Here is a 27,455-nt window from a genome sequence, read left to right as displayed (position 1 = left end):
CTTCTTCAGATACAAAGAACAACAAAGCCGGTGGTATTGCTTTTATTATGGTGACCCAGTAAACAACGGAAGGGAGACTCACACACATTCCAGATAAACCTCCCCACCCCCACCTGCGGTCAATCCCAGGACAGTCACAAGTGCAGGTACACTCCCTCTGCTCCCACCAAGCCGCTGGGGCCCCAAGGCCTCCCAGCAAAGGATGGAATGTGCTTGTGAGAACTTGCTCAGCGGGGTGGACATGCTTGGCTAGCCCTTGAAAACTGGGGGTCATTTGGGCAAAAGGGGGATCCAGGCTGCTCAGTGCCCATGCACAGCCAGGTGAGAGAGCCACCCTGGTGGGAGTGGGGTGGAGGCAGGAAGACACCCCCCCCCCCCCGCCCCAGCATGGGAGCAAATTTACCAGGAATTTCAGGCCACTTTGATACCTGGCAAAACTGAAGCGTGGCATTTCTTGCTATGTCCCTACATCTGCCTGGAATGATATCGGTCGTGACTCTAAATGTTTGTACAGTTCCTAACACCTTAGGAGCACATTCACATACCCTGTCTGTTTTTGTTTTGTTTTGTTTTAAGATTTTATTTATTTATTCATGATAGACATACAGAGAGAGAGAGAGAGAGAGAGAGAGAGAGGCAGAGACACAGGCAGAGGGAGAAGCAGGCTCCATGCAGGAGCCTGACATGGGACTCGATCCCGGGACCCCAGGTCCATGCCCTGGGCTGAAGGCAGGCGCTTAAACCACCGAGCCACCCAGGCTGCCCACATTGTCTGTTTTGACCTAAGGACCCTAGGAGGCAGGTATTCACTACAAGTTATTCATTTCCCTCAGAAGGTATGTTCATGTGATCAAACCTTCAGAATAGTACCATAGGAACAAGAGAAAAGGCACTCCCCCAGCTCTGACCTCAATGTCCTTTCATGGAGGCAACATGTACCATCACTTTCTTGAATATTTGTCCAGTTTTTTCCACCATTTTAGAGATGAAGAAACTGAGGCCCAAAGCAATTGAATGACCATCCCAAAGATGCAGACTAAGTCACCAGTGAGAATTTGAGCTGACTTCCCATACCACAGTCCATGAGCTTCCCCTAACACTCACGGCTCTCCGTCTGACTTTCAGCCGAGAATTCAGCTCCTATGAAAGCTACAGGAGCATAAACAAATAAAACTAGACAGAAGTCAAGAACTGGAGCCCTGCGGCTCTCCACTGAGGACCCCATGAGGACGTCTCCCTTCTCTCTGGCGGCTCTAAGCCAACTCCCATCCCTTGGATGCCCTCCTCCCTTCTTAACAGCAGAGGCAGGGCCACCCTTTCAGACTCTTGGCTCTATCAAAGTGTTTCCACACGATGTCCTACTTCTTCAAGACCCTTCTTGCTTTTTCAACCCTCTGAGGGTTGGTCTGAGTTAAAAAAAAAAAATGTGTTCTGGGCTGCTTATGCAAGATAAAGCCTAAAAGCTAGTGCAGAGCCTGCCAGCAGCCCAGCCCCAGGGCCACCCGTGGAGAGCTCAGAGACAAGGACTGAGCTCCGCGGCCTTGCCCACCATCCCTCCACTCCCACATGTCCCATGTGCTTTCCATAGGGTCTTCCATAAAGCTCTGAGGTCTCCAGTCAAGGATGGAGCAGAGGTGGGGGGGGAGGGGAGTAAGGAGGAGGGCTCAGGGAAGGGTGTGTGTGTGTGTGTGTGTGTGTACAGTAGTATCAATCCCCAGCTTCAGTATTTTCTTACATTTTTTTCTAACAGGGGCTTAGGAATAGCAATCTAATTGCATGAAGGCACTTAAGCTGCATTTGATGACACTGAGAAAATGTCATCTGTATCAAAGGAAGAGGGTGCTATTTAAAGACTCATATGTCCTCCACATTCACCAAAAATTATTTATCAAAACTATTTAAGAAGAAAAGAAAGAAAAAGAAGGAAGAAGGAAGGAACAAAGGAAGGAAGAAAGGAAAAGGAAAGAAAGAAAAAAGAAAAGAAAGAAAGAAAGAAAGAAAGAAAGAAAGAAAGAAAGAAAGAAAGAAAGACTCTCAGGGCACCTGTGTGGCTCAGTAGGTTAAGCATCTGCCTTTGGCTCAGGTCATGGTCTCAGGGTCCTGGGATCAAGCCCCATATCAGGCTCTCTGCTCAGCGAGGAGTCTGCTTCTCCCTCTCCCTCTCCCCTCCTCCTACCCCACTCATGCTCGGTGCTCTCTCTCTCTCTCTCTCTCTCTCTCTCTCTCTCTTTCTCTCTCTTAAATAGATAAATAAAATGTTTTTTTTTAAAGCTTTCCATATGACATTAGGGATGCAGATTAAAATCCATGCAGACAGGAAGTGAAGGTCCATCATCCAGGAGCATGAGCTGCTCTGCACACCCCGCCCTCCAGGCCAGAGCCTGTGGGCCAATGCCTGGCAAGCCTGAGATATTCCACACTGTGCATTCCACAGGAGTGAGTTATGATTGGAATGAGAGTATTTCTGCTTGCTCCCTCTATGATTCGGCCTTTATGTTTTCAGCCTTAATATTATGTTAAGGTAGCTTTTGGCTTTTAATTGTCCCAAACTTTTGTGACCATCAAATGAAAGGAGGAAATGGAAAAGAAAAGAAAATCATATCTGAATTGCTTTTGAGTTGCAAAACTGTATATTTTTGCCACCCCATTAGTTTTCAACTCTTCCAGTCTATAAACTTCTCTTCCACCACCACTGAGAAAAATAAATCAGTCAGTCATCCAGGCCTGGCTGCAAAGTGGGAGAATGCTAAGTTCTCTAATATTAAAGAGAATTACACAACTTTCGGTTTAAGGGCTATTTTTTAATTACCACCTGTGTGGGAGACCCCAATTCATACAAGTGCTTGATTGTCTTCTTGCTTTTTCAAAAAACATTCTCTCCTTCTGAGGGGATATGACGTTTGAGGACTTAAGGATCCCTTGTGTGGGTGGGTCAGCCACAGAGTGCTCCCTTTATTTGGGGAACAGAGAAGCCACCGCCCCTCCCTGACGGCTCCTAACTTAAAGATGACCTCAGACCCAAGCTCACACTTTCCCAAAATAAAACTCTACCTAGGCGCTTCACCACACCCACAAAAATTGGCTCCAGAATCTTTTACCAAAGAGTTTTGAAAAGTGAAAATGAGAGCTGTTGTAAGCCAGGTATTTCACGGTAACCATGGCTACAGGTTTTATTAGCACCAATACCAGGATGTGGTCGGATCAGATATATGCTGGCAGCAAACACGAATGTGAGTGGTGTCACTGTGTGTGCCCAGAAATTCTCCAAACGGAAACAGAGCTCCTAATTGATGTGATTCATAAAGGATGGGGCGGGGGCGGAGGCAAGGAGCGCAGAGGGCTGCATTGGTAAAGGAAGCTCAGGGTTCTAATTTTAGCTTTAATTCAGCTTTCCAGTGTAATCCTCTAACGTACCACTACCTTGCATTTTGAGCGCAATTTCCCCCTTTCAGTATTCTTTCCCATCTTGCTGTTCTTCACAACAATCTTGAGAGATATCTGGGACAGCTAATGGCCTCGTTTCTCAGATGAGGAGAAGGCTCAGAAAGCTTGCCTGGTTTGCTCAAGGCCACAGGGCTGGAGAACAACTGAATCAGGCCTGGAACTGGATCCTCTGACTCCTAGCTTCATATTGTCCCCACTGCACCCCTCTGCCAGCCTTTTGTGTTGTGCTCGGGACATTTTGATAGGCATTCATTCCTCTTGCAGACATCCCTTGTCTGTGTTATGTCTGATTAGCCCAAGACCAAGATCAGTCAATCACACTGGAGGTTACCGCTGGAGAGAGTGGCTTGCCTTTGCCTTTTGTCCTCATTTCTCCTTTTCAAGCCCCCTGTCTTAGTCTCCCCCATGCACATTAGAGCGCAAAAAACAGGGAATGTGGCCCCTACCCCAGAGGGCGTTTGCAATCCAGGGGCTGCAGGCTTTAAATGCCTCCAGGTACAAGGTAGGGGGCAGGACTGGATGAGGCTGGCAGGGTGAGTACAGGGTGTGGGATGAGGGTTAAGGAGGGAGCACAGGCCCTTCTAAAGCCCCAAAAGATCATGTGGCTAGGTAGGAGGTTGTGTTGGTGGCCAAATTTGGGGGCTAGCTAAAAATTGATAATTTTACATGAAGTTAGAGGAGGGAAAAAAATAAAGTAGTAAAATAATAAAATAAAATAAAATAAAATAAAAGTGCCGGTGTTCAAAGGGATTTTTTGCCTTTGGGTCCCTGATACCTGCCGTCATATGTGATACTGTATTTCTCTTCATACATTTTTGGTCTTATTAAAATGTGAGCTCATTGAGGTCACAGAAGACACCTTAATCAGTCAAGAGTGTATCCATAGGGTATGGCACACGTGGCAGGTTTTCAGATGTTTGATGAGTGACTGATGTGGTGAACACCTCATCTAGTCGCCTGAGAGGAGAGGGTCCAGAGATGGAAGTGGTCAGCTACCTGAGAATGGCAGCTGTATGGCGAGTATAGTGGTCACAGCAGGATCCTTGGGCTCAGATCCGGCCAGAGTCAAACCTCTTCTGACTATGGTAGCTCTCCAGCCTCAGGCAAATTACTTAATCTCCAAGAGACTCAGTTTCCTCATCTGTGCAACAGGGACAAAAGAGACCCACCTCTCAAACTGTTGAATGAGGCCATGCCCATTAAAGCTTTGGCTACACACACAGAGTTGCAGCACTTAGAATGCTACAAAGGGTGACTTTTTGATGCAACAGATTACTCCCTGTTTCTGTGAAAGGTGGTAAGACATTTTGCCAGCCCTCTGTTTTGAGGCTTTGGCCTCCTGACGTATCTATGTCAAAAGAAGCCAAAGAACACAAGTGAGCATTCTAGCTAAATGAAGAGGGGAAAGTTGATCGTAGTGGACAAAACAAGGCGCCCCTGAGAAACTAGATCCCAGAGGTCAGGAGGGCTGAAAGAGGGAGGCGCAGCTGGAAGGGAACAGAAAGTAAGTCAGCAGGACGAAGGCAGACGTGTCTGCCCTGATTCCTTAGGAGTTGGCTAACTCTTCTCGTAAACCAGTTCAGGGACAAATTGATCAAACTCTGATTATAACAGGGGCGCCTGAGTGGCTCAGTGGGTTAAGTGTCTGCCTTCTGGTGATCAGGTCATGATCTCAGAGTCCTGGGATAGAGCCCTGAGTCACATTGGACTCCCTGCTCAGCTGGGAGTCTGCTTCTTTCTCTCCCTCTGCCCCTCACTTATGCTTTCTCTCACACTCTTTCTCAAATAAATAAAATCTTTAAGGTACCAACTGTGTGAAATGCATGTAGGCTGTATGCTTGACACCCATTATTGCTTATTATTGCTCCCAGCAATGCATTCATTCACTCATTCATCCACCCCACACGTACTCATTGCTGGCCCACTTTCGACCAGGCACTATGCTAGGTATTGAGTAGAAAATTATGTCGCACAGTGGATTAAAACACCTACCCCTCTGAGAAATGTGTTCATATTTCTGTTTACAGAAGAAAAATCCAAATTCAAATTGCTTAAGTGAATGTTGTCCAGACTCCACACCAGTATGAGCAGAGGAGAAAGTCCTTCATTGTTAGGGGGAGGAAAAATCAGGAAATTTCCTAATGATCTCAAAAATGTCAATATGAGGAATTTGTTCACCAGCTAACAGGCTGCAGCTAGGATATTCACCCCAAAATAGTTGTAATTTTCAGAGAATCAGAGAGACAGAATGTCTAATTCTAAGGAGTGACTGAAAAGACTAATTATGAGTGTACAGCATTGACCCTTTGGAGACAGGGTAATTAGGAACAAGAAGAGAGAAAAAGAAGCAAAGAGGGATGAGACAGAGCAAAGGGGAATAAAGGGATTAACAATTCCATCACAGAAAGCCAGAGGAAGCCCAAACGAAAACCTTTTTAAACTCTTGTCATTGTTCTTAAATTATTTTCTAATTATTTTCCTGGGATCATCTTTGAGTGGAGCAAGGATGTCTTCTACCTCCCCTGTATTTCCTGGCATAGCTTAATTAATACTGGATTGATTGAAAGATTGACTCACTTAAACCTGGAGTGAAATGGAGCTTTTTAATTTTCTTTTCTGCTGAACCTGAAATGAAGCATATAGTAATTAGGAAAAGATCCCTTGTTATCAGAAAGTCCCAGCTACAATGAGCTCTTTGTAACTGAGCAAAAGGAAGGTAGGTGATAATATAGGAGCTGATAAAGCACAACCCCCGCTCCCTACTGTTTTCAGTGATATGGAATTTTCTTGATCATTATTTCCTCCTGAAATGACTTAGTTGGCTGGGAGATGTGGCCGGACTATGGGCTAAATGGTGGGTAATTGTTGTCACAGTCTGGCCATGGATGTGACTGATAGTCACGTTTCTGTGCGCTCTTCGTTGCCCCAGCTCTCTCTCCCTGAAGACCTGGGCTGACTGATTAACATTTTTTGGAGATATCTTTTCCTTCGGGACTCTTTGGTGAGTTGGCATGACTTCAGTCATCCAGCCAGCCACCTGCCAGATTCTGGACATCCAAACAGAATGAGAAAGGCAAGGGCTGTGTTCTCCTTGATCTCATCTCCAGTGCAGGAAGGTGGAAGGTGGTCAATACACGTGTAAACTAAAGTGACCAAAGCATTATATTCAAATGGAAAATATAAGGGTGGAAAACACTGCAAAGGCAGTGAGACAGGATGCTCTGGGAGAGGTTGACTGGGGGCTGGGCTTCTTAGTTAAAAATGCCTCTTGGTGAGGTTATGTTTGAGTGGAAAAGCATTTGAGCTGAGTCCTGACTGTTATGAAGTAGTCCATCACAACAAGATCTGAGAACAGACATATCAAAGGGACCAGCAAGGTCCTGAGGGGGTGGATAGTCCTGAAGTCAGGAATGACCTGGACACAGTGAGTGAGAAGAGGGCGCATGATGAGGTTAGAGAACTCAAGGCCAGACAAAGGAGTTGCTTGTGGGATCTGTTAAGGGTTTGGACTTCACTCTACAGGCCTTGGGAAGTCATGGAAAGCGTGGTGGTGAGTGGAGGTGTGGGGGCAGGGCTGACATTGCCCGGCTCATGTGGGGAGTACAGCCTATGGAAAAGGAAGCAGGGAAGCAGATACTGGCTGGGAAGCTGTTGTTGTAAGCCAGGTGACCTAGCCTTGGAATGGAGAGACATGAATGGATTGGGAATCTATTTTGGAGACAGAGCTAATAGGACCAGCTGATGAGGTGAGGGTAGGGGTGAAGTAAAAGGGACCTCTTAATTTCCTGGCACTGCCATAGCAAAGCACAGGCTGGGTGGCCTAAACAGCAGAAATGGATCTGTCTCATACTGTTCTGGAGGCTAGAAATTTGAAATCAAGAGGTTGGCAATGTCAGTTCCTCCTGAAGGCCATGAAGGAAGGATCCCAGGCCTCTCTCCTTGGCTCATAAATGGCCATCTTCTCCTTCTGTCTCTTCCCCTTCTCTTCCCTCTGGGCATGTCTATCTCAATGTCCAAACTTCTCCTCTTTATGAAGGACATCAGTCATATTAGATTCTGGGCCCACTTGACTCCAGCATGACTTCATCTTAACCAATGATATCTGCATCAATGTTGTGTCCAAATAAGGTTGCATGTGGAGGTACTGGAGGTTAGGACTGCCACATGAAAATGTGGGGGGAGGTGACCCAATTCCACCCTTAACTGGGAGAACCAAGGATACACTCAGTCTTCTGCTTAGTCTGAGCATTGAAAGAAATCATCCATTCATCAACTATTTATTAGCACCTATCGTGTGATAGGTGTTGAACGAGGGTGTCAGGTTATACAGTTGAATAAGAATCACTGCCATGCAGAATCCTGCAGTGAGTGTGAGAGAAACAAGTCAACAAGTATGATATATAGTAATATATGTATATAAAGTATTAATGTATATGACTTTTAATACTTTTCTGTATTACCATTTTTCAGAGAAAACAAACCATTGTAATAGAGTAAGATAAGGACTATGGGAGGTTATTGGCTCTGTGAGAACTCAGAAGAGAGAGAAATCGATGTGGGGGAGCTTGGGTGTGGGGGCCGAGAGTCCCAGAAGTCCTCCCAGAGGAGGATGGGGGACAAGGAATTCTCCCATGATTAGGCTGAGGGAGGAAGGTGAGAAGACATCCCAGGTAACTGGAACACCATGTGCCACAGCATGGCAATGGGACAGAGCAGGAACATTCCAGAGAATTCTGGAAAATTTGGTCATAAGGGTGGTGGTGGGAGATGAGGCTGGGATAATAGAAGAGACCAGCTCATGAGTGATTTGTCCTCCTTACGAAGGAACTGATGATTATCATGTAAGTGATAAGGAGCTGAAGGGGGGCTGATCAGGGGACGTGACTACTTCTATATTTTAGAAAGATATGGAAGAAGGAGGAACTAGAAACCAGTTTGAGGGCTTGGACAAATGGGATCACAATGGCAACAAAGAGAAGGGCCCCTTTTTTGCCTCTCCATCCTCTGCCATCTGTACTCATGGCCAGAGCTGCCCAGCTTAAACTACACTTCACACTGGGTACTCACAGGCTCCTGGACCCTGGCTGCCTCCTCTCCTAGGGTTAGCAGAGCCCTTTCCCCCTTCAGAGCCTTCACCCCACCATCTTGCCCCCTGGAAGGCCTAAGTTCTGCACATGACTGCATCCTTGCCATTTCTCGGACCTCCATTCAAAGTCACCTCCACACAAGCCAGGCCAGTTATTTCCTTCTAGCACTAACAACATACTTTGGTTTATTTGTTTGTACCCTTACTTGTTACCTACCTTCTCCTTCTGGAAAGTACATAGCTCAACCACATCTGTGTTATGCGTGACTGTACCTGCAGTGCGTGGGACAGAACCGACACGGACTAAGAGCTCATTAACAAGCTGCCAGAAGGAAAGAACAAGGGAGTGAGGAGAGGAAGGATGGTTTGGTGTTGGGGGTGAGGAAGGAGGCTCATGTCCCACTCTGCCCAGTGAGGTAGGAATCAGTGGGTAGAGGGTGAATAGACTTGTAACCAAATCCTCATGATGCTGCTTCCAACTAACACCTGTACATATTTTAATTCTGAAATGGTTGCTTTGGAAAAGAATGATGAGTGGAATAATTTCTCCTTACTACAGGAAAACAAGAGAAAGGAGGGGGGGGAATGCCTTTTAAAGGAGACCTATAGGGGTACATGGATGGCTCAGTCAGTTAAGTATCTGCCTTCAGCTCAGGACGTGATCATAGAGTCCTGGGATCAGTTCCGTGTCAGGATCCCTGCCTAGCAGAGAGCCTGCTTCTCCCTCTCCTTCTGCATGCCACTCTCCTGCTTGTGCTCTGTCAGATAAATTAATAAAACCTTACCAAAAAAAAAAAAAATAAAGGAGACCTCTATACTCAAAGTCATGACTTCAGAACCATCCCAATTCTAAAAAGGCATACAAAATCATTATTAGTTCAGGAGCTGAGGGATGTTTCTTCAGGCTAGCTTATTTGTTTCGGGGTCAGATAATAAAGGCTCACTTGTATGGCCAGGCTCGGTTCTGAGAGGCTCTGCATCTACTGACTCACTTAGTTTTCACAACAGCCTACTGTTATCAAGTCCATTTAACAGATAAGAAAACTGAGTTCCAGGGGGAGAGGTGAAGTGATATAGTCAGTGAGTGGCAGAGCCAGGATTCCAACACAGGGTATTTATTTGATCATAGTACCAGCACCCTTAAGCACTTGGCTAAACCTCTTTCTGGTCAGAGCTGCGAACTCTCTCGGAGAGTTGTTGACCTCATTGCATATGTTTTATAATCATTACCAACACTACCTTTTTGTCACCTGTGTTAATCAGAATAGGCTAACTGCTTTAGCAAAGAATCCTCAAAATCAGTGATTTTACCCACCAAAGGCTTATTTCTCACCTACTCCACTATTCACCATGGTCAGTAGGGGTGCCCTGCTAGTAGTCATTCAGGAACGCTTTCTTCCGTGCCATTTAGGGAGCCTTGGAGTCCTCCACTGGGTCCAGCCAGCCAGTGAGCAAGCAGAGTGAACATGGCAGGTCTTGGAACAGATTTCAAGAGCCAGGCCCATGTTCCCGTGGCCAGAACCCAGTCACATGGCCCCACAGAGATTTAAGGGGACTGAGGAGGATATGCCTACTCTGTGTCCAGGATGAGGCTATGGTGGGCATCTAACCAAGAGCTGCCTCAGTGCTTTAATTTAAAAGACTTTTGTAAGGGGAACCTTGGCAGGAGGGGGTGCTGGGAATTAGAAGATATTGGTTCTGCCCCTGACTCTACCAATTGTCAGCTCTGTGACCTCTAGCAAATTACCACCGCTTTGGTCCCAGATTTTCCTTATCAATAAAGTGAGCGTACCCAACCAAATGACCCATATCTGGATTTTTCCAATTCAGAATGTCTATATGATAAAGCATCGTTTTCTTATTTTTAATAATCACAGTGCCTTAATCATTTTTATATTGATGACTTCTGTGTGCCTTTGTTCAAAGTTGCAGCCATAATTATAGCATTGATTCTGAGGGAAAATACTATCTATTTTCTTCTAATACTCAATATTTAGTTACACACGATAAATGTATACACTGGGGGAGGACAAAGGCCTCCAGCTTTGCATCAGAACTAGTTACTTGAAGCAATTAATTACACCGGGGAAAATGCAAATACCTATTTCATCGTGCTTGGAACCACATTTAAAGTTCTAAACACAGTACTCCACAAGCAGATTATTGCTGTGATCCGACCATTTTTGTACCAAACAGTACTTACATCTATTAGAGGGCATCTGAGCATGCCAGGTTTGCAAGGTGAGAAGCATCAAGAAAATATATATCCAGAACGGCAGAGTTAATAACTACCGACTGAGATTTCACTCCGTGCCCCCACTGCCGGAGCATCTTGGTTTCTGAAGTGTGTGACATTATTGTAACCATAGGGATTTTGCAAGGACCGCAGGGGCAAGGTTTGGGCAGGCAGGGTTGCAGGGTTAGAGAGGCCTGGAGCTGAATAAGATGTTCTGAACCGCCAGGAGAAATGGCAGGGAGTCTGATAAAGACTGATGAGATTCCTATTACATAAAATAAAATAAAATAAAACAAAATAAAATAAAAAAAATAAAAAGCCAGAGTTGGAGACCTGACCGGGGACCAGAGCTGGAAGAGAAAGAGCAGAGCACAGCCCAGGGACACCTCCTCATGCCCCCTGCCTGAGAGCTCTCCCACCACATTCACTGGAGAACCCCCAAGTCAGGCCACTTGTCCCACCCTGTGCCAACCACCCTCACCTTCAGCCCTCTTGTATTCTCCTTGAAACACTGTAATCATGTTTTCCACTCCTGCCCCCCACCAACCTGTCCTCTCACCTCAGTGACTCTGTCCTTTACAGAACACAGATTGGTTATGTGTCCTCATTGCTTCACCCCCATGGCTCCTGTAGCACACACCAGCCACTAACACGGCTTCCAAGCCCTGTGGGTGTGGGGCTGCCTGCCTCGTGGGCCTCACGCCACCCCGCTGCCTCCCCCACTCACTGCCACTGCATTTAGCCACACTGTCAGCTTCACATCCTCTTTAGAAGAAGCAGTGGGTCCAATTGTTCGTCTGAGAATAGGCACAGAACACACCTTTCCCTGTGTTTCTAGACTTTTGGGGGACACTTTATAATGTATTAACAACCGAACTCATTGCTTCCAATTTAGAGGCACTTTATCTGAAAAGGTATCAGAGCATTGAAGAAAAACCTAACATGCATATTAGTTGAAAATGCTTTAAATAAGTTTATTCTACATTTCAAGGCTTTTCAGACACCCTGACTGTGTCTTTGTTTTTGTAATTGACCATGTTTTTATAATTCACATCCCACTCGGAGCCTGCCCCCACCTCCTTGGTGGGCATTACTCACTCGGTAGCCTCATGGGCTTCTTTTCTGTCACATTTTCCATATTATACTTTCACACCTGTCTGTGAGATTCTCTGATGAGTCTGCTTCCCACCCTAGACTTTGAACACCAAAAGGACAGGAACCCGGTCTGCTGGTTCCTGGCTACCCAGGACCCAACGCTATTCCCAGAATATAAGAGATGCTCCAGGGCAGCCCTGGTGGCCCAGTGGTTTAGTGCCGCCTTCAGCTTGGGGTGTGATCCTGGAGACCTGGGACCGAGTCCCATGTGGGGCTCCCTGTACGGAGCCTGCTTCTCCCTCTACCTGTGTCTCTGCCTCTCTCTCTCTCTCTCTCTCTCTGTGTGTGTGTGTGTGTGTCTGTCATGAATAAATAAATAAAATCTTAAAACAAAAAAAGAGATGCTCCATAAGTAGCCATTGAAGAAATGATTGAACAGACACCTGTCCTGATTATAATTTCCCTTTCATTTTTTCCCTGTGACCCCGTCCTGGCCAAACTGCTTATTCTTTCCCCTGTGCTGTTCTAATGTCCCTTTACATAGAACTTGACCACAGGACTCATCACACTATACTTCTCCTTTTTTTATTTTCTCTCCTCTTCACTCAACTGAAAAGTGCTTAGGGCTAGTTACATAGTAGATGTTCAATGAGTGTTTGCTGCATTGAACTGTGACCTCCAGGACCATAGTCTAGGCCCAGATGCCCTGACTACACAAGAGCAAGAAGTAATGCTGAAGGAGGGCACTATCCTCTGTACACAAAGACAGACCTCTTCCCCACCTCCATTCACCCACGATCCATTCCTTTATTCAACACAAGGCTTCTGTGGCTATTCCACAACGTACTTATACAACAGTTTTTAAACCTGACAATTATTCAGAAACACTTGGGCTGTTTGTTACAAACATGAATTCCAGAGCCTACCCTAGACCTACTGAATCAGGGTCTTCAGGAGCCGGGCTCAGGAATCTGAATATAACTAACTCTCCGGGTGACTCTTAAGCAGCCAGCCTGGCCAGAAGTCTATCCTTGGGTGAAGGGAGAAAGCAGCACAGTGATAACCACAGCATAAGGTAAAAAAATTCAATGAAATCATTGGAAGAAAGACCAAAGGGAGGTCTTTACTGCCAACTTTCAATTGTAAGATGCCCGCCCCCCCATGCATTGCCTGGAGTCTGCAGCTGCAGCAGAGGAGTCTTTGAAGGTTCTGAGAGAGCTGAACCTCCCACCTCAGCCCACCCCCTATAAGGCAAAAGAGTTGGACCATTTGGAGGTCACTGTGGAGTTGCTCTTAGGGATTTTTAACTGGGAACCATCATGATCTTTATCATGAACATTTCTAGAAAGCATTTACTATCCCACAGATGGAATTCTACAGCTTTACATGTATTATTTCATCTAATACGAACAAAGAGAGACAAGTAGCGTGTCCCACCCTCTGCTGAGGAGCTCCAGGAGGAAAATCAGTCCAAGGGCCAGCCTGGCCAACTCCTACCAACTCTGGAGCAGCTCTTAGCTTTCAGGGATGGATAGACCTCTCTGTGGAAGGACCCATCCCTGTACACTTTCAGGGATCCCAAAGGCTGGGAGGAAGGCTAGGTGGGCCCACAGAGGTCTAGATGTTCTCCCTAGGCCTTACATTATGAGTTCAGCAATCCTCCAGACACCGACAGATGTCCCCCAAGTGACTCTAATCCATCCCTGTTGCTGGATGCCAGAGTCTAGAATTACAGCCACAGACCTGCAGACCAGCCATAAGCAGCAAGGTTACCTGTGAAGTTCTCTTCATTTGAATGGAGTGGGGGCCCAGGGTTCTTTGGTGGTGAGATTAGGTTTAGAGGTAAGGGAGGGGGAAAGAAAGCTCAAGGCTTGAATTAGTCCATTACTATCGGGAGGTAACCCACTATTTCATAGATTGTTTTATAGTATTTTACACCTTATAAAATACATTAAATGTATTGAGCTCTTTTAATCCTCACAACATCATTACAAGGGAAGCTCATTAGCTTCATTTTGTAGCTGAGGTTTGGTAACTCACCAAGGTTACAAAGGTTGGTCCAGGGCTCAAACCCAGGTCTTCTGGCTCTGGGATCATTGTTATGGATCAACACTTTCTACAGGGACAGATTGAAGCCTCCTGGAAGAAAGAATGAATGAATGATTCTCTCCCCAGCCAGATACCACAGGAAGATATAAAGATGAGTAACTTCTGGTTTTAAGGTGCCTGAAAATAACTTTTCCCCTCCTCTCTTTCCTCACATCCACCCCCATAACAACGATCAAACAATCAAGCTTGGTTGGCACCTATTATTGGTTTTATAGCAATAGACTAATTATCTTTCAAATGGTGTCAGCAATACTTGAGATCCAGCAAAATGATGGGGTCTCCCAGAGAGTATCCCCTAAGGCCCAAAGTGTGGCTCCTTTTACAAAACATTCTGTGGAAGCTCTAACTTTTAATTCATACCACCAAGGAGGTATTTGATTGTTTCCTGGAAATGCTAACAATGCGAGGCTCATAAATACTAATGAAACAGTATAGATTAGCAGAGCTCAGCAAGTAACCTGGGGGGCCTAGAAGAGAATTCTTAGATTAAAAAATATAAAGAATACCTTTTTAATTGAATTTTCCCCTGACTGGGTTCCCAAACGTTAATGAATACTCTCCTTGGCTATATGAAGAGTAGATTCAAATAAGTACCTTCAGGAATCCAAAAGTGAATTATTGACTTAGCTTTAGCTTAAAAAGAAATCTATTTATTCAAAGGCTATTTTAGGTGTCATGAGATAGAAGAGTTTGAGACAAAGGTTGGGAAGGGTAAAAAGGCCTGAGACACTGAGATAAACACATAATTCAATGCATGCTTCTATTTCAGCTACTAAGCAACCTACGTTGAAATTTGCTTATTATTTTTGTCTTTTACAACATGATCCCTCAATAATAATAACTCCTGAAATATACAATGCTCCATATCTTTGTCCTTCATCACTGAATCCGAACACCTAACACAGCGTGTGCCACAGGTTAGGTGCTCAATAAATGTTTGTTAAATGGATAAAGAGCTCTCATAAAACATTCCCAGAGCTGTTCTCACCCTTTTATCTTTTCTTGAAGGGCATCCTCCTATTACAAAGTCCCAAAATAAACACAAACGCTATGGAGGCCCTCTCTACCCTGAATACAACCTACAGTCCACTCTCCCACCCTGAGCCCCAGGCTCACCAGAAGGCACCCTGTTTTCCTGCCATGTTCTTGAAGTTTCTCTGTTTAGAACCTTTGCACATCCTTTTACCCGTTTCTCTGTCAAGATCCTGCTCATCTTTCAAGGTCCTCTGTAGATGGCTCTACCTTCATGAAAACTGCCTTAATTCTCCAAGGTCTCAAAGCCCTTTCTCTCTCTCCATGGCTGAACCCAAAAGTGGGCCCTGATGCATTTATGCTGCCTGCAGGGACCAGTGTGACATCTGGCAAGAATAATTTGTCAACAAATGTGGTGGTGGTATCTAATTTGAGTCATAGAAATGTAGTACAATGAGCATTTGGTCCCAGGAGAGTATATGTGTGGATGATCAAATTAGTGAAAACCACCCAAATCTTCCCTCAACAGAATGGGAAAATCCCTTCAGATGGGCCAAAAAAAAAAATATGGGGCCAAACAAGGGCTGAAGTAAAAGCAAAGGCAATGGCAAAGTAAGGAGGAAAATCCATAGAGACAAGTGTGTGAAAAAGAGCAAGACAGTGCAGTGGCCTTGATGGAGTGGGGGCGGGGGTGGGGGTGTCACAGAATACCCAAGGGTGTTTTTTTCTCAACAAAGAAGTTGTGGGCTTGATAGTGTATGAGCAGATCCATGGCATGTGATGTTCCCAGGGCCTCAGAGGGGCTCAGGCAAAGCCTCTGGCAGGGGGATGTGACTTCTCAGAACATTTTCTTTGATGCGTGTTAAGTTCAGGCAGTCATATGCTTTCTATAAACCTCCACTTGAGCAGGGCTAAATTTTTATTGTATGTGTATCTTCATGCATTTGTGAAGTATCTAACAATGGAAAATAAGTCACTTTGCAGTCTCTTTCCACAACAGATTAGGATAAACATTTAAGTCAATCTGGGGGATAGCCACATATTGTAAGAGTCTATAAATCCTGGGCTACTTGCCAAAATGGTTAATTCTACACAAAGGAATAGGAGGCCCAGAGCAACACCGATGAGGGGCTCACCCCTTGGGAATCTGAAGCCGCACTTCCCAGAATCAGTAAGGCCAGCTCTTTCACTCATTTGCTGTGTGACCTGCACCTCTGTGTTCACCTGTAAGATGAGGGAAATAACCGTACCTGCTTCATTAGGTAATGAGAATGAGATGAGATGAGTCAATTGGTGTGAAGTGCCTAGAATGGTGACTGGCATATCAGTGCCATAGTATAGCATTACTTCATTTTCACGGACCCGATGGCACAGTAGTATGTACCCATTTATACAGTTGCATAAATTGTATAGATAATGTTGTGTGTGAGTAAGTGTGTGAGTCCACATGCCAGCAGACTAGGGCTGAGTTCAGATGGACCTTGGATGAACACACAAGTACATGCTACTCAAGGAATTAGACTTCTGAGGATAACTCCTGAGTTTAACACATGACCCAGGAGGGGACACACATTTAATGTTCCAGTACAGGACAACAGAATGAAGCCTGGATGTCACAATGATTGTGAACCCAGGCCTCCCAGCCATTCTTCTCCATAGACAATGCAACGTGTTGCTTGCTTTAAAAATATAATTCATGTGAAAGTGATTAGAAAAGTATCAAGTAAAATACAAATATAAAGTAATGTTGCCATCCTTGTTCTTCTGATTGCCCAGCAGCCTTGGAAGAGCAATTGATCCATTGTCCCAAACTCCGGGACAATTTCATCACCTCTCTGTGTAGCCTTAAACATGTCACCTCCCCACTCTGGGCCTCAGATTCTTAATCTTTAAGTGTAAGGTCTCCGGCCTGAAAATCAATGAGTCTTTGATCTCTGGGTCCCAGGCAATGTCTGTATCAGAAGGTCTCTTGAATTTCCTTGACATGCTGCCCTCCTAGTCTTTTTTAGACTGAGGAACCTGGGGATTCCAGAACCAAAGGAGCCTATAAGACCTCACACTCGAAAAAAAAAGACCTCACACTCGATAGCTGAGGCCCAAGATACATGCAGAGATGTAGAGGGGATACCAGTGGAAGAAGGGCCACTCTGTATAAGCAACCAACAGCCCTGACTGTAAATTGAGCTCAAGATGGCAGTAGGGACCCCATCCAATTTTCCAAACACCATTGCTGAGGAGCATGCAAGACTCCTTTTCTACTGCAAAGAACAGGAACATGCAGGAAAGGAGACTTGGGAATATTTGATTGAGGGACAAAAAGCAGAGATGAGGCTGATGAGGGAAAGGAAGGTAGAAACAGAGGGAACCAGCAAATGGTGCCCCACTGCAAAGCTCGGTGAGTCCTCATGGGGCACAGGAGTGGGATATGAAGAGGGAGGAGATGGAGCAGGGAAGAGAATGTGAAGGCAGGGGTGAGAGGGGAGGAGGACTGCTGACCTCTTAGCCTAGGGGAGGTCCAAGCTCCCTATGAGAGGCAGCAAGGCTTAGACATTTCATCTTGTGCTTGAGCTTTAGTAAGTATTGAAAATGTCAAGTTGTGTTCATAGAAAGTCAGATCAGCTGTCCTTTGAGGAGTATGTGTTCAACACTTATCAGGTGAACTGCAGGGAGAAAAGATTGAGAATTGCTCTGGTAGCATCACCAACACCTACCCAGAACCCTGAATCCACATTTGATTCATTTATCCAACAATTTCTGTGCACCCACTACATGCCAGGTCTGATACACTATTAATTCTTATACCCTAAGCCCTATGTAGTAGTACAAGATTTAGTACTTACTTAAATGCATGCATCTATTTTGTTTATTGGGTTTCAATACCATTTCCGTGAACTCCAGAAATCTTCCATTCCTTTCCTTTTCCTAAGTCTAAAAAATGTGATGTCGTTAATAATCATAGAACATCCCCGCTGCATTTCTCCTGAATTGTCTGTTTTGCTCTCTTCAGCTGATAATTTCTCCTGAATTGTCTGTTTTGCTCTCTTCAGCTGCTAGTGGCATGCCCACACCCAAAGCTGGAAGAGGAAAAAGTTACAAGTGGACAAGCCTGCATCCTCTTGAACCCAGGACTCGCTAGTGAGCTGAGAGTTTCCCCAGTCTAGCCAAGCACCATGGAGAAAATTAGCTCCTTCTTCAATATCATTTGGGACACCATCTTGACCAAACACCAAGAGGGCCTCTTCAACACCATCTGCCTGGGCATCCTCTTGGGGCTGCCACTACTAGTGGTCATCACATTCCTCTTCATCTGTTGCCATTGCTGCTGGAGCCGGCCAGGCAAGAGTGGCCAACAGCTGCAGCAAAATAAGGCGAAGAAGAGGAGGAAGAAGAAGAAGAAGGCTGAAGAAGATCTCTGGATCTCTGCACAGCCCAAGCTTCTCCAGATGGAAAAGAGGCCATCACTACCTGTCTAGTTAGGCAGGAAGCAGAGGCGTCCTCCCTCAGGGGCTAAGCCACCTTCCAACTATACACAGAGAAACTAACCAAGGAACAAATCTCAGGCTGAATGCGCCCACGGAGGACAGCCCAGGAAGAACATGGACAATTCTTGGGTACTGTCATGGCAGCTATGTGTCCAATAGCAATGCTCTTTGCCACAGACTCAGGCATGTTTTCTACCTATCTCTAGCAAGCTCCCTATGCAAAAGCACAAGGAATAGTTGTCCATATATCTTGACATGTCTTCCAAATACACACACATGCACACCATGCACGCATAAGCACCCACATACACACACACATGCAAAATCAGGCAACAGGTATACCTAAGAAAATATATTTTGTTCATTAAATGGTCATTGAATAGCTACTTTGTGCCAGTACATTATATGCACTCCCCAAAAACGTCTCCATGTCTCCAGGAAGGCCTGGTCAGATTCAGGCACATATGCACAATTATATAATCAGGCAAGGTACCTATGCACTGTCTACCATATACCACTCAGGTTAGAGATACGTGCTTTTCTGTTCCTATTCCTACATAACCTTTTACTGGAAATCCTCATATTTGGACATTCCAGCAACCTGGTACAGTTCCCATCCTGGTATATTGATACAGCCACACCTGTATTTCTCATCTGGGAGTTCCTGTGTTTCTCATCTGGGAGGAAAAGTTTTAAGTGAGAACCATCAAAATTCATCAAAAGCTATTACCTTGCAGCTCATGACAAGATCCCCATTTCCACTGATAAGTATCTAATGCTGTCTAAGACCTCTCTTTGAGATGCTACCCCCACCCCAGAACCACTCAACAAGGTGCCCTTCTCCAAGCACAAACAGCTGTTGGTTGTGACTTCTAGAATGTTCTGGAAACCAGGCATACTCTACTCACTTTGGCAAAACTGCAGTTGGACCTGTGCAATGTATGTTTTACAGATGGGAAAAGGATGCTACACCTGAGCTAGGGATCTCCTATGTAACCAAAAAAGCTTTTCGCTGTGGAAGGAATTAAGGCAATTTCTCGAACAGTCTCACAGAAGGTACACTGGAAACACTTTTGTAAGGTTGCAATGGATGCATGGTATGTTGCAGATGGGTTGCAGAAGCTATGGAGTTTAAATGAAAGTAGAGTGAAGCTATATAGAAGTTAATTCATATTTATCTTGAAGCTCAGGCAAGTGCCTTGCACACAGTAGGTACTCAGAACTGTCTGTGGATGCTGTTGGATAGGCAATGATGTCAACGGTAAACATGTAATACCTCGCCAATCCCCCCAAGTGACCTTCTTTTCTGAGCCCACTAATTGCTGCAGTGGATGGAAGGTGGGTATTGAATGCTACCCAGAGGCTGCGTGCAGAAGCAACAGTCAGGTTGGCGTGGGGGCCCTGAGATCCATGATGACAGGTACACTAGGTCTGCAGGGAGTTGAGGAGAGTGTCTCCCCAGCAGGCTGAGGTGGGGAGGCCAAGCTAATCCACTTATATGATGAATTGGTTGGTATTTTGATTGTATTGTGACCATATTACAAAGATGGAGAATTCCTAAATTGGGAGCAGGTTGTGCCCTGAAAGGTCATTTGCAAATCTGCTGGGTAGCTCTCTGGAAATATTTCCCCACGAAAGCTGTTCTAGGTGGCAGTAAAATTGCAATTTAATTAACAATGTAGCTAAACTTTGATAGCTATAGTAGCAAAAAATGAAATTCTGCAAGATTGTGTCCATGGAAAAATGTTCTCTGCTCGCTGGGCTGCCTGGTGCTCACCTGCCCTCCAGGTATGCTCTAAGCCTGAGGAGGGCAGCTGTCTGGTAATGACTGCAGCACCAAGGTTTTCTAACAGGTGACCCTGTGAGTCATAATTCGGGTCTTCACATATTTTAGAACGAGTCACATCTACCTTCTCACATCAAGTGGCCCCAAGTGCCCTGGGCACTCAGACTCCCTACTTGTAAACCCCTTTAACCAGAGAAAGAAGCACTTTCTGATTCTCTGTCCCCTTGTACGTGGACAGCCTGTCATGGAGCATCTAGCCATCCCCTTCCCATCACAGGATGACTGCTCATCACCCACACCACATGCACGTGCCTCCCCACACCTGCCTCTGCGTGCTGAGATGAGCTGCCCTTCCAAGTCTCCAACTCTCAAGCCCCCTCAAATGGATGAGTTGAGGGAGACGCAGAGCTGATGGCTGAGACTGGGTGTCAGATGTGATCTAGGAGAGAGGATCACTCCGATTGGGGACCACACAAGTAACATGGTTGCCATGGCAACTGGCTGCTAGTTTGAATTAAGACGGCAGTCAGTTGTCATTGCCATGACAAGACCTCCGTCTCCAAGTGCCTTGCCCTGCTGTCTCCTAATCAAATGGATTTGAACTACTTCCAGGCGTGAAACACCCAGAAACTCACTTCTCCATTGCTTCCACGGTCTAGGACTCAGGAGACCCAGATGCTGAGTGAAGCTTATGTTTTCTCTGCCCCAACCTCCTCCACCAGGGTTTCCCCAACACTGCCCAGTGTGCTGTTGGCCCCCAAACTTCTGTTGAATAAATGAGTCCATGAAAGGAGCCCAAGGCCATCATTTGGACCCATTCCTCGTTCTTCCCACTCATCCTTGTCTTTCTCCCCCATGTTTTCTTTTTATTCCTGCTTGTCCCCACAGCCCCATCCCAGGTCCAGCCCTTTCTTTATTCCTCTTCACTATTACTCCTTCTCCCCAGCCTCTGCCCCAGAACTGCCACTGGCAGCCAGGGGTGCCTCAGGACCGGAGCCTGCTTGGCCCATCTTGCAGAGTTTAAGCTAATGGAGGACAAAAAGAATGATAAAGAAGAGGCTTCCTAAACCAGCCTAGGCTTGGGGAGGAACCCCCAGGCCAAGATCTGAACAGATCCAGTCAAACTCAGCCACCATTAGAGGAGGAGTTCTCCCCACTGCTCATTGTATTTGCTTTTTTAGTTCTTGGGGAAAGGAGGTGGGGGTGGGGTGGGGTATGTAGAAAAGAGGCAGTCATCTTTTCAAGAAGAGTATAAATGGTCCAAGCTGTATAGTATTTGTCAGTATTTTTTTTTCTGGAAGATTCAAACACATGCAAAAGAAAAATCTATTTAAATAAAATACTTTGAAAATAAAAAGCCATGCCTGGCATCTTTACCTGCTGTCATCAGTTACTTTCTTGACATCAAATATTGCCCTCTCTCAGACATCAGTCAGAAATGACAGAGGCAGCAACTCCCGTTAGGTCACAAAAGACCCAACTGTCCCTGGGCACTGCCTTCCCCCTGACACAGCTCTAGGCCAAAGGACCAGAACCAGGTCCAGGCTCTCACTGCCTGCAGAGCAGACACCTTAGAGACCAGACCTGCTCAGAGGTGCCAGCTGCAGGAGAAACACTGATGCTCTCTGGCAACTCTCAGCATTCCCTTTAATGAGGTCAATCAATGTCCTCTTAAAGGAGAAAGGGGAAAATAGCAAAAAAATAAGCGAAAAATAGACCTCTAAGTTGAATCCAATGTTGGGAAGGGGAGAAATCAAGTCTCTATAGAGGCTGCTGGGGAGATAGATACATACATAGTTAGATACATAGATAGATAGATAGATAGATAGATAGATAGATAGATAGATAGATAATAGATAGATGATAGGATAGATAGATGATAGATAGATGATAGATAATAGATAGGAAGATAATAGATAGATAGATGATAGATAGATGATAGCTATATGCATTCACAGTTAGATGCATAGGTACTTAGATGCACACATACTTAGATAGATAGGCAGCCAGACAGGAAGACACAGGTATGTATGCATAAATGCATATTTTTTCAGGTGGAACACAGCTTCGCAGTGGTTGTGAAATGGAATGATTTAGATGCTCCAGAGCCCTCCCTTGATGACGCTAAGCTGGCCATTAAGCAGAAGCCCTGTAGAGCAGTGCCGTCCAATAGAAGGAGATAAGATGGAATTGTTCTCTGTCTCTACACTGTCCAATATGGTACCATTAGCCACAGTAGCCATTTAAATTAATTAAAATTAAATAAAATTAAAGGTTCAGTAGCTGAGTTACACCAGCCATAGTTCAAATGCTCCACAGCTGCATGTGGCTAGCAGCTACTGTCCTGGAGAGCACGGAACTAGCGACTTGTGGGGGGAGTGGTTGAACAGGCTGGTAAAATACTGTGCTTACTACATATCGACTAGGGCTTAGGAACACAGGCCTATGGCACCGGCTCCTCCTTTGCCTTTTTTCCCCCAATGCAGGCTGACATTTCTTTAGTTCTAGTTGATTCCTGGGCTCCCTTCCCCATTGCCACTCACTCCATGACAGCACAAGGAGAGAGTCTTTGTTCGGCTCTCTGTTCATTCCTCCAGGACTTCCAAAACTTTCCAGTAGAGAGCAGGGACTGTTGTCCAGAAACCAGAGGCAGGGAGCAGCTGCTGCACACCTGAGGGGATGCCAGAGCTAAATATCACCAGCTCCACCTGCCCAGCCTCAGCCCTGCCCGTGGCAGTGTGCATGGAGATCTGGACAATGCTTTGAGCATTCTCAACTCACCAGAACAGTCTGCGCTGGCCCCTTGCCCTTTGAATTTAGTATTTTCCCAAATTCAAAATCACAGGATTATAGGACTAGAAAGAAAAAAAAAGAGTCCCTTCAATAGAGCTGTCTGTCCCTGTCATGCGTTCAAAGGGATGTTTTCAAATACCTGTGATCTTTCATGCGGGAATGGCCAAGCATGAATGTATCTAACTCCCTCATTGAGATTACTTATTTAATTAACATTTTTTACTCTTTACTATGTGCCAAGCACACTAGGTGCCAGCGACACAGAGTGGTCCTGGAGGGGCTCACAGCCTGGCTGGTAGGACGGACAGCTCATAGATTATTATAGTCCACTGTGGTCACTGCTTCTATAGAAGGAAGCTGCAAAGCTGGCATCAGGACAGCCCTTGGGGACCACTCAGGAGCTGTCTAGAATTGAAAAAGGAGGAAATCGGGAAAAGAGGGCACCATTTGGATTGTCTACACCTGAAAATGCAGTAGCGATGCAGGGGACAGCCAGACAAGAGCCACCATGAGTGTCCTGAGTCCTAAGGGTGCCCCAATTCTGATGCTAACTCCAGTACCACTGGTTATGGAACTTAGGCCAAGACTTAATCTCTGTGAAGACTTACCTGTATAAGAGAGTTAATGATAGTCCCTATCACCTAAGGATAGAGCAGTAAGTAAGATAAAGCATTCAGTATAGAGACTGGCTTATAGTACATGCTCAGTAAACATTAGTTATTGTAACTAAGGGTAGAAGGAAGATAATGAGAGAGTTGTGTCCTTGCAGCCAAAAGAGAAGAAACTTTCAGGAAGAAAGCAAGAGTTCAAAGAGTTCATGGAGTCAAATGAGGCAGACAGATCAGATGAGATAGGGATTGAAAAGAATGTGCATTTTCTATTCCTCTTGGTGTGATGTGTTGCATAATTTCACCACACAATACTACCCATACTCCCAATTTGCAATATGTAATGGGTAGGGTACTAGGGTACTCACCCTTGCCTCAGCCCAGTGGGCACCCAACCAAGCCACCCTGTGTGACAGTGCCCCCTGGTGGCCAGATCAAGAAAGACTTTGAGTCAACATCTTTCCACTTAACTGTGGTGTTTCCCTTAGAACATTAATCCAGCTAGATAGCTGGGCTTTAAACTAAATGTGCTAAAGACTCAGTGGGTTTTATGTGATGTTCACGAATCTGTCAGGGTCAATATTGCCATGCTCATCTGACAAATGAGGGATTTTCATAACCCAAAGTCTTAATCGTCATTACAAGTTGTTGGTGAAATATTTCACATTTTACATCACTGCCTCCAAGAAAGCTTCCCTGACCACACAAGTCTTCCCCATCACCGCAAGATCAGACTATGCTGCACTTGTGTGTGTTCCTGTCTTCCCGCACTCCCCTCCCCTCCCATCCTCTTTAGAATTAGCCTTTGTGAGGCCTGGAGAATAACTATCTCACTCACACCCTATCTCCAATAACTAGCATGGAGCCTAGTGCATACTATATGCTAAAGAATGCATTGATTAGGGAAACAAAGAAAGGAAAAGGGACCACTGGGGTGTTTCTTACAAGTGCGGATTCCCAGTCCTTCCCTGCCCTTTTAATAGATTTCCTAAGCATAGGGTGTGTCTGAACAACCTGCTCTTCTAACACTCTAGGTAATTACCAGCAGTCCCTGAACCACACCTTGACAAATATTATCTACTCAGAAAACAAAACAAAAAAATTCTATGGTCAAATAAGTTTGCCAAATACCATGACTTCCCCTCTCTACCCCCTTGAGATCTGCAATTGTGAATCATATTAAAGGTTCTAATGGGTACTATAGTAAAGAAACTCATATAATTCCCTTTTACTCAGTTTTCCCAAGGTTATTTGGCCATGAAACCACTTTTTTTTTTCTTTAGCAGCTCTGGAGGGGCAAGGGTCCTGAGGAACACCATTTGGGAAATGCTGCCATAGAGGGTTCATGTATAGCTCAATTCATATCATCCCCAAGGAAACACGTTCTGATTCTTTCTCACTCTGCTTTTTCTCTTCCATTTATGAGTTGTAATAATCCCATTGGTGGCTATCCATAGCACATACACCTTAAGGTTGGCTAGAGATACACCTCTATCAAGGAAAAAAAGAAGAAAAAGAAGAAAGAAAATCCAAACGTTTTGATTGAAGTTATAAAGTCTAAAGATCCAAGCCCTCTTACCATTCCAGAGTGCTACATATTACCTAAGAGTGCTTTTAGGATCTCATTGGCTTCTTGCAGAGAGTACATCAGGGACTGAGGTCATTCCCATTTTATAAATAAGGAATAAGAGGTCCAGAGAAGGTAAGCAACTCCCCCAGACCTGGAATGGAAACCTAAGTCTTCAGGATCCTATCCTAGTGCCCCTTCCACACACCAGCCATCATGACCCAAGCTAGTGATTTGGCCTCCTCAGAAATTGTTGGCTTGCAGGACTTCCTTTGAGTCAGAAACCTTTTGAATATATGAAGAGCTCTGCCCAAAAGGCTTCAGAGTCCTCAGATGTCTCCTTCAGGTTCCACAGCAAGCCTCACCTGCCTCCTTATCCCTGCTCAATTAAACATAATTTTCTCCACTCACCCAAATAAAGAACCATTTCCACTCCATTTTATTTCCTTCCTTTAGTTAAATGACAACACTACAATACCATTGTTTTCTATTTCTGTCATTATATGTGCACTGCAATTTATCGGCCTTAGAGAATAAACAAGTTTTATGGGCTAACCTTGGGAACCTAACTTCTTTGTAACACAGGAGGTGAAATTCAATCCATTCCCCATTTCCCCCATAGAAACAACAAATGAACAGAAGGACTTCAGGAAGTGGATTCATTTACACATTAGGAACGGCCTAAGAGGGGGTACCCTCTTCACCTTTCATCACGCTAGGGGACCCATCTCCTGTATCAGCACCAGCCTAGTAAGCAGACCAGGTTGGGGGGAATCAGAGTCCAGGTTTCACTGGACAATCTCTTCAGGGCATTCCCAGTTTCCTGCTGTGTGCACTACCCACACCACCACCAAGCATAGGCTGCGTGCTGAGCGGTACCCCCAAACCTATTCTCCAGGTCCTGTTAGGAAGGTAGAAAAGTGAGGACCCCCTTTATAGAGGATTGGGAAGTGGCCTTGAAGGGAGGTGCTCCCAGTGGGACAGCACTGCCATCTCCTGGCCGGTCTGGGTACAGCATGTCTGAGGCGCGGGTCCGGGGCCCTGGCCGTATTGATCCGTGCTCTTTATTGACAGAAACTCCTTCCTGATCCCCTTCACCGCCCTGGTGGATGGCTTAAGGGAAGGATTTGGAAATTTTGTTAGCAGAAGACTTCCTCCAGCAAACGACTACGCTTTGCCCACAGCTTGCCATTATTTATACTCATTTTCCTCCTGCCCTGCTGCAAGTCCGTTTGCATTTCTCTCCCCCACCGACCAAGTATTCTCTTTGCCCACATCACACCTGGTCCTTGTCTTTCCCGACATCCCCTTGCTCACAATCCCTCGAGTCATTCTTAGTCTTTCTCCCTGGCTCATTCAGCATTTTCTGGCTTTAATGATCCTTGAATCCCTGAGAATTCGAAGTTAAAAAGCAGAGCTCGTGATGTCATGTGACAAACATAAACTCTGGGGCCCTATTCCCAGAGGAAGCTGCTGTCAGGAACAACCAGCTCTAAGCTGTGCCATGAAAGGATCCTTCTCTTTACCACCCAGCCCCCTCGGTTCCTGCTGATCCTTCTTCCTAAATATCTCTTTAATCTGCGCCCTCTCCCCTTTCCCACCATCTCTGCCACAGACCTAGGTGCTGCTGTCTACTACAATAGCCCTTAACCTGTCTGTGAATCTCCACCACCTCCCCAAAACTCCCAACAGCTCCCCACCATTCTCTACCCTGCCACCAGATGGAGGTTTCCACAATGCAAGCCTGCCTGCCAGTGCGACTGCAAGATTCAAGCACCTGTCAGTGTCCTCCACTGCCCAACTCATTCATCCCAGCAGAGATCCTCAGGGCTGGTTGCATCTTAGCTTTGAAAAGCTCCAAGGCACAGGACTCAGCTGAGACCCATTGAGGCAGACTCCCTGGAGGGGAAGCAGGTTCTATATACCCACAGCTGAGCTGATTAGGATGCATGGTGCAAGCTGAGAACCACAGCACGCACATGGCCAAGTCCCTGCCCATCTCCCTAGTGTGGCTCCCCACCAAGCACCCCCCCTGCCACCAAGAAACCACATTCCTCCCTCGCCCATGCCTCACGCCACCTAACCCTTTCCCATCTTTGCCATCGGGTTCCTTCTTCCTGAGGTACCCTGCCTCTCTGACAAAGTCAGACTCTTCCTTCCAGACCTAATGCTGACCATCACGTCTGTGACACTTGGCTGTGGTGTCAGTCCATACCCCTGTCGATTCACGCTCCCCAACATGCTACCCGCTGTCATGGTTTGTCCATACAGCTGTCC

General features: G+C 45.6%; 1 protein-coding gene across 4 annotated transcripts in view; it reads left to right on the top strand.

Annotated features, from left to right (window-relative positions):
- KIAA0040 (KIAA0040 ortholog) overlaps positions 1-21,586 on the top strand; it is a 39,828-nt gene extending 18,242 nt beyond the window's left edge. For 3 of the 4 annotated variants that reach the window (XM_055319410.1, XM_055319411.1, XM_055319409.1), the window contains exon 2: positions 17,990-21,586. In XM_055319410.1, the coding sequence (XP_055175385.1) occupies positions 18,113-18,415 (303 nt within the window). In that variant the 5' untranslated portion in view covers positions 17,990-18,112 and the 3' untranslated portion in view covers positions 18,416-21,586. Of the gene's footprint in view, positions 1-1,737; positions 2,056-17,989 lie in introns of those variants that run through there. The other variant, XM_055319412.1, reaches the window with a different exon arrangement.
- Positions 21,587-27,455: the final 5,869 nt, after the last annotated feature.

This window comes from Nyctereutes procyonoides, unplaced genomic scaffold, assembly GCF_905146905.1.
Source record: "Nyctereutes procyonoides isolate TBG_1078 unplaced genomic scaffold, NYPRO_anot_genome, whole genome shotgun sequence".
Classification (NCBI taxonomy): Eukaryota; Metazoa; Chordata; class Mammalia; order Carnivora; family Canidae; genus Nyctereutes; species Nyctereutes procyonoides.
The sequence above is the reverse complement of the archived record's forward strand: the minus strand, read 5'-3'. Positions and strand labels throughout refer to the sequence as shown.